We start from the raw sequence: 15,188 nt of genomic DNA on the forward strand, positions 1-15,188 counted from the left end.
TGCGAACTTCCTTGGCCCCTGTTCCTGTGCGGACCTAGGAACCTCGCCCGAGAATGCCGGAGCGACTTCGTCAGCCTCCACTGCCAGAGACCAGTGAACCTCACTCCCTCCTTCACATTGGCTTGTAAATAAAGTTTTTTTGACTTGCCTACTTGCCTTTTCTCTGGCATTTGCTCTGGGGGTCGCATTAAAGCAAATCAGTAACATGACACTATGAGCACTCATGACATCCAGGGACACCAGTAGGGTGTGGTACTGTGCCCTGGAGTCAGAATCCTGGGTTCTGTTCCCTGGGAATGAGAAAATGAAAATTACTTGTCCCTGCTGCCCTGGCATTGATCCTCCCACCCTGCTGTTCCCTCTTCTCCTCCCAAGCCCATGTGCAGTGCTCAGCCCCAGACATCACTGCCCCCAGGGTATACACAGTGCCGCCTAGAAACACAAACTCACAGAAGTTGACAAAAATCTGTGTTTCGGACATCCGATTGTGAAAGAGGGAGAACAGTGAATGTAGAGCCACAGAGATTGGCACTCACGGGGCTGGAAGGTGATGGAGCTGCAACATAACATATGGGTGACCCCACGTGAAATGTGCAGATCCTTGCGGAATAAAATATGCAGCCTGGCCTAGGACTAGGGCCACCCACACGTATCTTGCTGTCCACCAGAGGGTGGCAGAGTCCCTCCCAGCCTGGATCCCAGGGGATGCAGACCTCCCTCAGCAGAACCCAAAGCTGAGAAGGGTCCACCCTCACCAGGGTCACCTCGGGACAAGTCTTCAGTGCCCTCCATGCTCCCCACACGGACTCTGTCAGGTCCTCCCTGACCTGGAGGCCCCCAACCTGACATCATTCCCTTTGCAGGCAGCTCCTGCCCCACACACCTGCTCCTTCCCTGGGATCAGCTAAAAAGACATCTCCCAGGGCAGCGCTGGTGCACGAGACGCCACACTGGGCGCACTCCCCCCGTGACCTCCCTCCATCCTAATCAACTCTTTCTGTCACTGCTCCCTAAATGCCCGCCCCTGCTCCATCTGTTCTGTTTTCTGGGGCATCCCAGGCCAAGCCTAGTGCTGACACAGAACAGCGGCTGCCTGAGGGTCCACAGACTCTCCGGGAATCAGTCAGGCACCCTGTGACCTGTCTGCCTGCTGCACCCTGTGGGGTACAGAGTGCGTGTGATGGTCACACACAGACACCATCCAGGATGTGGTCATCTACCCCCGGCTGACCCTTGGGAAGACAAACCTCTTCTGTGTCCCAGTCAGGAGAAGGGGGTATTATTGCTATTTGCTCCCAGAACACAACACTCACCCCCACCCGCCCTCTCAGGGGTGAGCAGCATCCCTCCAGACAGGCTCTCTGGCGACTGCCTGTTCCTCCTCTAAAGAGAGCAGCTTGGCCAGGTCAAAACCCTCAGGACATACCCCTGGGTATGTCAGCACATGGAGGGCTGAGCCCATCATGACCACAGAGTAAGTCGGGATGAATCTCTCCAGCTCTGAAACCCTGCACTGTCCCAGGCTCCCTTCTTGCATCGCAATGAGCCATATTCCACGTTGTTCCTGGGTAACACCCCACTTCCTCCTGCACCACCACAGGGAAGGTGTGGTAATCACAGAATAAACAGCTGGACAGAGAAGAGAGGACACCAAAGATGGTCAGGAACAAATGAGAAATCCTGAGCTCCAGTTCAGCCACAAGACCCCAGGGAGCAATAGAGTGACTGAGAACCGTCCCTTTGACCATGGGACTCACAGCCCCCACTGAGCAACCACCACAGGCCTCTCCTCCCAAGAGGCATGACAGAGTCACTCTGCACAGCTCCAGGAAGCATAGTTTCCTCTGGGACACCCAGGTCCTGAATATCCATCCTTGGAAGCTGCAGCCAAGTGAGACACAATTAAAGAAAGGAAGGGTCCCTGTCACCAAGCGACACACAACTCACCCACAGCACAATGGGGTGTCCCTGTGACAGGGACCTGGTGCAGCTCCAGCCTCCTGCATTGAAGGTGAGAGCCAGATGGGGAGGAAAGAGGGCAAAGGACGTGAATGTGCACCCAGACCCAGACCCATGGGGACAACAGGAGCCTGAGGCCCAGGACTGTGCTTCTCCAACATACAGGGTATGTGTGTGACTGTGTGTGTCTGCGTGTGTCTCTTTTGTGTGTGTGTTTGTGTTTCTGCATACAGTGTGCATCGAGATATGGTGACAGAATCACTGCTGAAAAAGACAGAGGCCTCCACAATTCCCAGGGACCTGACACACAGACAAAAGGAAAAAGAGAAGGAGGGACAAGGAGGCAGGACTAGGAGGGGAGGGAACAGAGAGGTGTCCTGGGCACAGACCCCACCCATGAGCCTGAGAAGTGCTCCTGCCCCGGGAAGAGGCTCAGCACAGAAGGAGGAAGGACAGCACAGCAGACAGCCTTGCCCAGCAAGTTTCTGGATCCCGGGCTCATCTCCACAGAGAAGACGCAGGCAGCACAGGCCATGGGGCCCCTCTCAGACCCTCCCTGCACACTGCACATCACTGGAAAGGAGCTCCTACTCACAGGTGAGGAGAGAACTTCCTGGGAGAACACAGGAAGAGGAAGCAGAATGATTGGATGGGGTTTCCTGGAGAGGATGGGGTTCTAAGAAATAAAAGAAGCCAGCACTTTGGGAGGCTGAGGTGGGCGGATCGTGAGTTCAGGAGTTCAATACCAGTCTGGTCAACACAGTGAAGCCCCGTCTCTACTAAAAATACAAAAAAATTAACCAGGTGTGGTGGTGTGCTTCTGTAATCCTAACTACTTGGGAGGCTGAGGCAGGAGGTTTGCATGAACCTGGGAGGCAGAGGTTGCAGTGGGCCGAGATGGCGCCACTGCATGCCACCCTGGGAAACAGTATGAGATTCCATCTCAAAAAAAGAAAGAAAGAAAGGAAGGAAGAAAAAACAAAAAACAAGAAAGAAGGTTCTGTTGGATCCTAGATAGGGGAAAATATACCAGAGAGGGACAGGGGCTAAAACAGGAAAATCACATTGAACCGGAATCGATAAGAGGTAGGAAAATCTCAAGTGTTCTGTTTTCCGGGTTAATCAGCACTGGACACCACATTTTGTAAAATGATAATAATAACTATTATCAGGTGACACTTCAAATGAAAATATAAGCAGGGCATGAAACACTGTCCCTAGCAAAAAACCTCTACAATTGGGGAAAGAATAAAAGAAACAACCCAGGCATGGAGGGCCCTGGGAACTCTCACATCTACAAAAGTCTGCAGCCTGTCCCAGGCACTGAGGTGCAACCAAGATCATAAAAGTCCCTGTCCTCATGGAGCGCACGCTGTCATGGGGAGGAAGACAGACATGCAAAGAGATCTAGAATGTGAGGTCAGGTGTTGACAAGTGCTCTGGAGGGAGCAGAGCAGGGAAAGGTCAGAAAGGGAAGACCCAGGGTCTCTGAAGGAGGTGTCAGGAAAGAAGTCTAAGGATGCCCTGATGTGAGCAGGACCTGAGGGTGTTTTGGAGGGAGCCATGAAGATCCCTGGGGAAGGGGATTCCAAACAGAAAAATGCCAAGGTCAGAAGGGTTGAAGGAATGGGGGTCATGCTGCTGACCTTCACCCAGTAGGATAGTAGGACACACACACATACACACTCACAAAGGGGTGTGCGTGTGTTCTACTGTCCTAGTGGTGTGTGTGTGTATCTTCAAGGCTGATGATTGAAGAGATCTTCTCAGGACCCAGGGCCCAATGCTTTCACCCCCATACATAGGTCTCAATATTGACCGATGCTCTCTCCACCTCCTAGCATTACTTTTAATCTTCTGAAACTGGCCCACCACTGCTCAAGTCACGATTGAAGCTCAGCCAACCAAAGTTTCTGAGGGGAAGGATGTTCTGCTACTTGTCCACAATTTGCCCCAGAATCTTACTGGCTACATCTGGTACAAAGGGCAAATGATGGACCTCCACCATTACATTACAGCATATACAATAGATACTGAAATGATTATACTTGGGCCTGCATACAGTGGACGAGAAACTGTATATTCCAATGCATCCCTGCTGATCCAGAATGTCACCCAGAAGGACACAGGATCCTACACCATAAAAATCACAAAGCGAGGTGATAGGATTGACGGAGTAACTGGACATTTCACCTTATACCATGAGTGATTCCACATGATCCCTGGGTGTGGGGGGGCCGGGGTCACTTCTACTTTGCACACACAGGATTGTCAGACCTAGACTGTGCCTGTGACCCTCTCTGCATTATGTTCCATGTTAGAGTTTTGGCATTTAGTGCAGGACACACACAGAGGAGACAAACTTCAGCAGATCAGAATTCCTTTACTGCCTCCAGACCCTGCAGACACTTGCTGCACAGGAAGGACAGTCTGATGGGGGGTGCTCAGCAGGAGGAGATCAGTCTCAGCCAAGCACCTCATGCCCTCTTCATAAACTTGACCATGAGAAAGACCCTGGAGAACTGACTAGAGCTTTGCCTAAGAGGTCCCTTGAGATACTCTCAGAGAAGCTCAGTCCTAGAAGCCTCAACCCCAGACCCCTGTCCCTAAATCCTTACTCCAGATAAAGCTGAGGAGCCTGTGTCAGGGCTGGGTTGTGGCAGGGCTTACTGGGACCAAGGATTTACCAGGTGTCTGAGGACTGTGTCTCCTGGAGCTGCTCACCAGCCAGGGTTCAGGCCTCAGAGCCTCGTCTAGGCAAGGACAGAGCTTTCTTCACCAGAGACTCAGAGTGGAGAGGACAGAAAGACAAGCTTTGTAGGCCATCAGCCAACTGCCTTCTGAGGCTTAGGACCCTCCACAGAAAATATAATGTCCCCAGAAACAGAAACAGAAGAGAGAAAATGTACTTGGCAGCAGCTTATCCACAGGGATCAGACCTAAAGGTGTTCTCTCATGGAAGTGAATAATAATAAATGCTGTTTGTGTGAACACCTCCACTGTGCCAACCATTAGGTCAGGTGACTGTGAATAATTTAAAATTTATTCACTGATAGCACGAAAAGTCACAGTCCATTTGCCAGTTAGCTTATTTGACTGAGAGAAAACTGAGGCACAGGAAGGCACAGTCACTGAACCAGAGTCACACAAACACAAAAGCAGATCAGGGTCACATGAGGTCTGTCTGCAGCCACAGGCCCATCCTCTCCTCCACCAGAAGTGAGGGCTTATTGGGTTCCAAGGACCCCATAGTCATTTATTGGCTCAAATCCTCTCTTCTTAGGCATCCAAACCTCAGAGGAGTGAGAACAAATGCTCAGCTGATTAGTCTGTTCTCCAGAACTAAATCACCTGCCTCAACTGTCAGAGTCAGTGCAAAATATGTCCAGTCCCCCCCTCAGATCTTAAGCCCTATCACTGAACCTCAAATCCTGTGTTTCCCAAAGTGTCCATGTCACTGGCATGACAAGATAAAGGAGAGGAGCTTGTATTCTTTCCCCACTCACACCCCCCACCAGCTCAAGTCCAGTGAGAGACACACACTCAGGTGCTCTCACATAACAAATGAAGGAATTGAATGAAGAAATGAATGATCCATAACCTTTTTAGAGACTGGATCTCAGATGTAGAATCCTAGGAGGTTCTAGTCACACCTGTTCCTTCTCCTTCAGAGGCTGACGCCCACGTTTCATCCCCCCACTACCTCTTGCCATTAAAGACACCCTACCTCATGTAACTCTGAAGTTCCTTGGGCACTGGAGGGTTTTCAGGGCTCCCTGGTCCTGGACTGTGGAAATGGGGACACCTAGTCCCTGGGGTCTCTGAAGTCACTGTAGCCCCCACTGTTCACTGCCATGCTATCTCTGCCTCTCTCTGCTTCTCTGTGTCCCTCATCTTCCTCCCACTTCATTCTAACTGGCAAGCCCTGTCCTGCACAGCTTCTTCTTTCACCGCTAGGCCTTCCCCAGACACTCCCTCTAACTAGGCTGACTGTCCTATTCCCTTCCTGCTAACACTGTGGAATGGCCCATGTCCCAGGAAATGGGAAATGCACAGAAATCACCTGGAGTTGCCACTCCTGCCAGGCTTCATCTTGACCTGGTGTCCCCAGGTCACTAAGAGAATAAGCTTCCACTCTATGCCAATCCAGGGCTCTTTCCCTTTGTGAGGCTGGATCCAGATGGTGATTTGCAGTAAATGAAGATTTTAATGACTCCAAGTCTGCCAACAGGAGGACAGAGATTTATTATTACTCAAATCAGCCTCCTTAGTGGATCAGGGGTTAGAGATTTTCAAGAATAGTTTCAGGGGCACAGGACTAAAAAATGGGTACTGCTGATTGTTTGGGGATGGAATCATGTGGGCGGAGGGAAATGATCTGTTTGTGCTTGAATATGACTATAGGTGGGGACCACATGACTGGCTGAGCCCCTAGTCATGAGTATGGATGAGATCAGTGGGTTGCCAGAATGCAAAAAATGAGAAACATCTCAAAAGACCAATCTCAGGTTCTACAATAGTGAGGTTATCTAGAGCAGCAATTAGTTACAAATTTTGTAAACTCTGACCAAATGACATTTGAGAAGTCAGGGATTATAGAAACTGTGCCTATATTTCAGCAGAATTCAGTTCCCTCCTATAATCTTACTCTCATGGTCTTCATCAGTTTTACAAAGACAATCCCTGGGCAAAATAAGGATATTAGTTTTAGGGAGGAACTATTATCATTCTTGCTTCAAAGTTAAACCATAAACTAAATTCCTCCCATGGTTAGCCTGGCCTATGTCCAAGAATAAGTGAAGACAGCCAGTATGAGACTAGATGCCAGATGGAGTCAGCCATGCCAGTTTGCTGTCACTGTTGTAATCTTTGCACTGACTCACCAGGGTGTCATAGGCTGGACAGGACTGCTGTCTCCAAAGCCCATGGGCTGATTTCCCCCTTTTCGTTCGTGACTGCATCCTCAACCTACTATGGCGCTCACATTCTCCAGTCACTTCCTAGAGACTTCTGGTTTCTTGTCAGGCATATAACAAGCTTCAAATTTGTCACTCAGTTCTAAGAGTAAGTATAAACCTGAACAAACTCAAAAGTCAACAACTCATTAAAATCCCTCAGAGATGGCCAGGCACAGTGGCTCACGCCTGTAATCCCAGCACTTTGGGAGGCCAACGCAGGCGAATCACGAGGTCAGGAGATCAAGACCATTCTGGCTAACACGGTGAGACCCCATCTCCACTAAAAATACAAAAAAATTTAGGCAGGCGTGGTTCCGGGCACCTGTAGTCCCAGCTCTTCGGGAGGCTGAGGCAGGATAATGGCGTCAACACAGGAGGCGGAGCTTGCAGTGAGCCAAGATCGTGCCACTGCACTCCAGACTGGGCAACAGAGCAAGACTCCATCTCAGAAATTTTTTTTAAAAAAAGTTCTGTTAGAGAAATGAAGAATGCTTTTGATGTTTACTGGTAGAATGCACACAGCTGAGGAAAGAATCCCTAGCTTGAGGATGTGTCAATAGAAACTTCCAAAACTGAAACAGGAAAATTCAAAAATAGTGATGGTAAAAAAAAAAGTGGAACAACATATTCAACTTCATATTTAACATTTTGTATTGACAATAGCAATTTTTAAATGTTGTACTTGTGGGACAATGACCAAGGCTGTAACATACATGTAATGGGAATACTGGTGGTTTTGGGGACCTGTTGGAGGTGGCCAGGTGGGTACTATCTGGTGGTTTTACTGCCTGTGCAACATATGATTGTTTCCTCATGATGATGCCATTTTCATAAGTTGCGGTTCTTCGTGTGGGGGACACATGAGCCATTCGCGTCTCACTTAGACTCTTCCTAATTCACACAAACTGAAACTCTAGTTGTATTTCCTGAGGTTGAGAGAAAATGAAGAAAGCATTTCGCATACCTGTTTTGGGCTCTTCTCCATTTTTCCTAACTCTACACAGAAATTAGGAACAGGGAGCTCTTTCTATATTTACTAACATAACACACATCACTTCTTTTAATTCAGCATCATTCCTCCCTTTATGTAATTGACACACTGACCAGTTCTGTCCTTTTAACGGGACTCTCTCTACTAAAGGACTTACTATTTTCAAATCATCTTTGGCATCTTTCCTAGAGCATAATGTGATCCTGCTGGAATTCATGGCACACCTAACCCTTAATTGGGTATCAAGACAAATACTACTACCAGAAATTGATCTTAGATGTTTCGACCATCAGTAAAACTTTCCACTTATGACAACCTTTTAATGTTTCCTCCAAATCTTTTTTTGTTTTGTTACTAGAGTCAGAACATAACATGAGTTCTAAACTCCTGACTACATTTTATGCAAAAATTACAGTATTACAAATTGAGCATCCCAAATCCAGAAATCCAAAATCTGAAATGCTCCAGAATCCAACACTTCTGACCACTGATGTGACGCTAAAAAGAAGTGCTCACTGGAGCATTTTGGATTTTAAATTTTTCAGATGTGGGATGCTAAACCAGTGCATCTACTGCAAATATTCCAAAATAAAACAGAAGTTAGACATCCAGAACACTTGGTTTTAAGCTTTCTGCATATGGAACACTTTATCTGTATGAACTATAGGCATGAAGCTGTACAGGAGATCCCTTGAACCTCTTCATCCTGCATAACTGAAAGCGCACACCCATGGAACAATGCCCTATTCCCCCAATCCTAGATCCTGGAAACTACTATTCTACTCTCTGATTCATTCTGGAATCCACTGAGATGAGGTACACAGAGTAGTCAAACTCACAGAATCAGAGAGTAGAACGTCTAATGACAGAAAGCATCTGCAAGATTTCTTCCCAAATATTGGTCTAATAGTCACCAAACCCATATGAGGGCCAGATTTCCACCATCACTTCAAGTTCGCCCTTTCCACCAATCAGTTCTGCATTTGCAAGCATCCACATGTATTTCTAGAAAGATACACATGGTAATCACCTGCCCTCTACAGGGGGAAGGGAGCACCATGGACACAGGACAGGGAACGTGGTCTTGGTCCAAAGCTATCAGCTCTTGCCTGTCGCCTTCACTCTTTGTAGGTCATCCCTTGGACTCTGCTCTATCTTTAGAGGTCACTGGCTCAAGTCAGTCACTATGAGACAGCTGGGAAAACTGCCCCAACTTGTGGCTTCACTGCCTGATGACTGAACTGACCTCCAGGCTTGATTCTGGTCTACCCTGTGTTATTTCTGCTGAAGTACACAATAAAAAGGCTTCCCGGTACCCAAAGGGTTTAAGGACAATGGGAAGTTCCATCATCCATCTCTAGGATGTCCTTGGAAAGGGAAGCTGCAGAGAAAACATACCTTGGGGGGCAAAATAAGAATGAAACCAAGAAGATTCCAGCACTGCATGCTCCAGGTGAGGACCACAGGGTGGGCCAGGCAGGCAGTTGGAGAGGGAGGGACTCAGAGAGGCACCAGGAGCTGTGACTGCTGGTCCCGTGTCTTTCCATGACCTAATACTGCTGCTCAATTCACACTTGAGAAAGTCTGTGCTTCTCCCACATAAAGCAGGCAGCCTCACAATCTCTGAGCCCTCAGATTGCCATGCATCTGTCTTTTAACACAAACACCTGCCATGGGCTTTTAAGGACTGGGGTGAGCTGAGAGGTGGGAAAGGCCATCCCTGATTGAAAATGTCTTTGGAGGCATCAAAGGTGCAACACAGGGCAATCTTCTCTCTGTTATCTGCACAGTGGAGACTCCCAAGCCCTTCATCTCCAGCAGCAACTTAAACCCCAGGGAGGCCGTGGAGACTGTGATCTTATCCTGTGATCCTGACACTCTGGACGCAAGCTATCGGTGGTGGATAAATGGTCAGAGCCTCCGTAACAGTCGCACATTGCAGCTGTCCAAAACCAACAGGACCCTCGTTATATTTGGTGTCACAAAGGATACTGCAGGACCCTATGAATGTGAAATGAAGAACCCAGTGAGTTCCAGCCGCAGTGACCCAGTCACCCTGAATCTCCTCTGTGAGTATCTTCTGTTCCTCTGTGAGCCAGGCTGCCATCNCCACATAAAGCAGGCAGCCTCACAATCTCTGAGCCCTCAGATTGCCATGCATCTGTCTTTTAACACAAACACCTGCCATGGGCTTTTAAGGACTGGGGTGAGCTGAGAGGTGGGAAAGGCCATCCCTGATTGAAAATGTCTTTGGAGGCATCAAAGGTGCAACACAGGGCAATCTTCTCTCTGTTATCTGCACAGTGGAGACTCCCAAGCCCTTCATCTCCAGCAGCAACTTAAACCCCAGGGAGGCCGTGGAGACTGTGATCTTATCCTGTGATCCTGACACTCTGGACGCAAGCTATCGGTGGTGGATAAATGGTCAGAGCCTCCGTAACAGTCGCACATTGCAGCTGTCCAAAACCAACAGGACCCTCGTTATATTTGGTGTCACAAAGGATACTGCAGGACCCTATGAATGTGAAATGAAGAACCCAGTGAGTTCCAGCCGCAGTGACCCAGTCACCCTGAATCTCCTCTGTGAGTATCTTCTGTTCCTCTGTGAGCCAGGCTGCCATCCCAAATACACATGGCCAGAGGCCAGGCCTCCCAGTCCCTCTCCGGTCCAAGTACGGAGAATTTTACTCCTGGACATCAAAGCTGGCCTTGAGTACTAAGAGTAGGCTTAGCCTTGATCAACAACGGGAGAGAAAAGGCTGCTCCTGTCATGGGAGAATCACGGTCCACAGCTTATGATGGGAGAAACGGGTGTATGTCTCAGGCTCCAGATCAGTGAACACAGCAGAGATTTGGCTGGGACTTATTCTGACTTAGCTCACAGGGTCACTGTGGCCCTTCCACAGACCAGGATTTTCCCTTCCCTCTGACAACATCACCTGTGACTTTCTTCTATTTGCTCCAGATGGCCTGTATGCCCCCACCATTTCTTCTTCATACACCTATTACCATACAGGGGAAGTCCCCAAGCTCTCCTGCCTCACAGACTCTCACCCACTGGCAGAGCATTCTTGGCTGAATGATGAGAAGTTCCAGAAATCAGCATAAGTGTTCTTTATGCCCCAAATCACTAAAACATATAGAGGGGTCTATGTCTGTTTCATGCATAACTCAGCCACTGGTGGAACAAATTTCATAATCAAGAGGATCATAGTCCCTGGTAAGTGGATCCCTGGAGCATTGGCAATATGTTTTCCAGTGAAGCCTATCTGACTATCAGGGAAGAGCCACGTGCCCTCTGCAAAGAGAGAGGGAAAATCAAAATTCCAGGACAGGGAATATGTTTCCGCTCCAAAACCACCAGCTTTTGCGTGTACCCTTCACTCATTTTAGATCATTCTTTAGACTATACACTAACAATGAACAATGTGAAAGGAAATTCAGAAAAGAATTTCCATTCACATTAACATCAAAAGGAATAAAATATTTTGGAATAAGTTTAACCAAAAAGGTCTAAGGGTTATACCCTGAAAACTACAAAACATTACTGAAAGAAATTAAAGACGACAACAATACACGGAAAGACATTTCATTCTCATGAATTGGAAGAATCAATATTGTTAGTAAGACAATACTACCCAAAGTGAGCTCCAGATTCAACACAACCCTTACCAGAATCCCGGTAACATTTTTTGCAGAATTACAAAAATCTGTCCAAAATCTGACCTGAGAGGCTCTTATTAATGATGCCCACAAGAGAGACACTGAGAAAAAGATGCAACCATGAAAAGGTGGAAATTTTGATGACATAGAAAATAGCAATCAGACTCTCTCACATCCCAAAGCCTTCAAAAATATACGAGTGCTGCATGGCCAGTATGGAATTGCCAAAAAAACTAATCACCAAGCTAGAAACGTGGTGAGAGGAAAAAAAAGGGGGGGGCAAGAATTTATTTGGCTTATCACCTCCCACTTTGGCGTACTAATCTGATGCTGAAAAGAAATGTTCACTGGAGCATTTCAAATTTTGAATCCTTCAGATTTGGGATGCTAAACCAGTAACTATACGACAAACATTTCAGAATCAAGAAATGTCAGAAATCCAAAACACTTTTTGTCCTAAGTCTTATGCATAAGAAATACTCAATTTGTGACAATTGTAGGCATCAAGCTGTACAGCAGATCTCTAGAATCCCCTCGTCTTGCATAACTCAACTTGCACACCCATGAACAACTTCTGATTCTCCCCAATCCCAGCTCCTGGCAACCGGCAGTTGCTTCTCAGATTCATTCTGGAATCCACTTACATGAGGTCCCTAGAGTAGTCAAACAAATGGAATCGGAGAGTAGAGGGTCCAATGAAAGAAAATATTTGCAAAACCTCTCCAAATTTGTCTCATACTCATCAAACACACATGATCCATGAGTACCAGATTTCCAGCAGTTCATTCCCACCCTTTCCACCAGTCAGTTCTGCATTTGCAAATGTCCACATGTGTTTCTGGAAAGATCCACATAGTCCTCACCTGTCCTCTGCAGAAGGAGAGGAAACTTAGAGAACCCAAAACAGGGAACATGGTTCTGCTCCCAAGCCACCAGCTCTTGCCTGTCCCCTTCACTCTTTCTATATCATTCCTTGCACTCTGCCCTATCTCTGGAGGTCACTGACTCAAGTAAGTCATCATGAAACACCTGCAGAAAACACCTGCCCGACCTTGTGCCTCCACTGCCTGATGACTGAACTGACCTCCAGGCTTGACTCTGGACTCCCCTGTCTTATTTCTGCTGAAACATCCAGTCCCAGGCCAGGCTGCTCAGTATCTTCAGGATTTCAGGACAATGGGAAGTCCCATTATTACTCATCTCCAGAATATCCTTGGAAATGGAAACTGCAGAGAAATCACATCTAGGGGGCAAAGTAGGATGGAATTTGGAAGGGGCACAGCAGTTGCACATTCCAGGTAAGGAATCCAAGGTGAGCCAGCCTGCCAGCTGATTAGAGAGGGACTGGGAGGGGTACTTGGGCCTGTGACTCCCAGTGATGTGTCTGTCCATGACCCAACACTGCTGCTCAATTCACACTTGAGAAAGTCTGTGCTTCCCTAAGACAGAGCAGGCAGCCTCACAGTCTTTGAGCCCTTAGATCATCATGCATCTGTCTTATGACACACGCACCAACTGTTGACTTTCAAGGACTCAGGAGGGCGGAGACGTGGGGGATGCCAACTCTGATTGAAGGATGTCTGTGGAGGAATCAAAGGTGCCACACCAGACAATCTTCTCTCTGTTGTCCACACAGCAGAGCTTCCCAAGCCCTACATCACCAGCAAAAACTTCAACCCCATGGAGAATTAGAATTCTGAAGCCTTAACTTGTGAACCTAAGACTCAGGGCTACACGTACATGTGGTGGGTAAATGGTCACAGCCTCCCTGTCAGTCCCAGGCTAAAGCAACCCGGTATAAACAAGATCCTCATTGTACCCAATGTCACAAGAAATGACACAGGAACCTATGAATGTGAAATATGGGACCGAGTTGGTAGCACCCGCAGTGACCCAGTCACCCTGGATGTCCTCTGTATCTTTGTTTCCTCTGTGGGCCAGACCACAAGCTTAAACCAAAACGAACAGAGACCAGACATCTCAGTCTGTCTCAGGTCCAAGTACAGACAATTTTATTTCTGGACACCTGAGCGGGACATGACTCCCTGCCCTGGGAAAACCTGGGTAGGCACAGCCTTAACCAAGAATATAAGGGGAGAGGATGCTCTTGTCATGGGAGACTTGGGGTCTACAACCTGTGATGGGAGAAACAGGTGAATACCTCAGGCCTTGGCTCAGTGAACACAGAAGGGGTTTGGCTGGGACTTGAGGGTGTGTCTTGGCTCAGGGGGACACTGTGTCAATTTAAGAGACCAGGAGCATCCCCTTCCCTTGGATGACATCACCTGTGCCTTTATTTCCTTTACTCCAGATGGTCCAGACGTCCCCAAGATTTTCCCCACATTGATCAACTATGGTTCAGGACAAAACCTCTACTTGTCATGCTTCACGTACTCTAATCCACGGGCACAGTATACTTGGAGGATAAATGGGAAGCTTCTGCAATCAGAACGAAGGCTCTATATCCCCCAGATTACTACAAACCATAGTGGGCTCTATGGTTGCTCTGCTCGTAACTCAGCCACTGGCAGCGAACGTTCCACATTCGAGATGATCAGAGTCTCAGGTAAGTGGATCCCTGCATCATTGGCAATAGGGTTTTAGGTGGAGTCTATCTGGCTTTCAGAGAAGAGTCAGGAAACATTTTTATTCACAGTCTGTGTCCAATGGGCAGAAGCAAATCCTAACTTCTCCTCTTGAACCCTCACAATTTGTCTCTACAGACTCTTTTCTCCTTGTTTTCCTGTTTTCTAATGGCTGACTTTGTGTCCAGTCTAAGAAGGGTAGGGAGGGGGCTTTTCAGCCCTGAGCCCTGTGTTGGAAGAGTCTTCACAGAGGAAAAAGAAGGAGAGTCCTCAAGGTCACGTTGCTTCTCGCTGTCACCAACACATCCCTTTCTGCCGCGTCTTTGTTTTCTTTTACCTACTCCATGAGCTACAAGGAACATCTGAGGGTTTGAAACAAGCTCACTCACATTTTTCCCCCAAATGAGAGGAGGAAGACCCTTGGATGAGAGAGGAGCAGCTCAGACTGCTGACTGCTCTGATTCAGGCTTCTCCAGTGACTGGCCCTGCCTGACTCCACCTAGGGTGGGACCAGCATGTGTGGAGAAAGAGTCCTGGTGGCCTGTCTTGAATTCGGCTAAATCGAGCTGCCAGGTGAAGTGAAGCCAAGGCTACAGGGAAATAAGAAGAGAGGGAGCCTTGGGGCAGACTCTTGAGCTGTGTCCTGGCTCTGAAGTCACCAGCTGTATGAGGCTGTGCGCACAGCACGTGGGACACAGCACAGAGGACAGTGAGTGATGCACACTTGGAGAAATAGGGAGATTCACCTCTGGGGCTCTGCATGGCAGGAAAGGGGCAATGCCACAAAGAGTGTATAGAGTGTAAGACTACCAGGACACTTTATATATATCTATTATAAGACTTATCATTAACTATTTCTAAGTGTGCATTGGTGTTGTGTAACCATCACACTATCCATTTTCAGAACTTTTTCCTTTTACCATATTAAACCTCTGTACCCAATAAACAGTAACTCTCACTCCTTCTCCCCCTAACCTTTAGCATCCACCATTCTACTTTCTGTCTCTACATAACTGGCTATTCTATCTTTTA

The 15,188-nt window shown here is 47.8% G+C and overlaps 1 protein-coding gene across 1 annotated transcript; it reads left to right on the forward strand.

The window, feature by feature from the left end:
* Positions 1-2,492: 2,492 nt before the first annotated feature.
* LOC108512228 (putative pregnancy-specific beta-1-glycoprotein 7) lies at positions 2,493-14,175 on the forward strand. The gene is given in 6 exon segments (XM_017847386.1): positions 2,493-2,556; positions 3,801-4,155; positions 5,311-5,321; positions 9,699-9,977; positions 13,208-13,486; positions 13,883-14,175. Coding segments are annotated over 6 exon segments (1,281 nt in total).
* The last annotated feature ends 1,013 nt before the right edge of the window (positions 14,176-15,188 follow it).

Source organism: Rhinopithecus bieti, unplaced genomic scaffold (genome assembly GCF_001698545.2).
Source record: "Rhinopithecus bieti isolate Rb0 unplaced genomic scaffold, ASM169854v2 scaffold_30363, whole genome shotgun sequence".
Taxonomy (NCBI): Eukaryota; Metazoa; Chordata; class Mammalia; order Primates; family Cercopithecidae; genus Rhinopithecus; species Rhinopithecus bieti.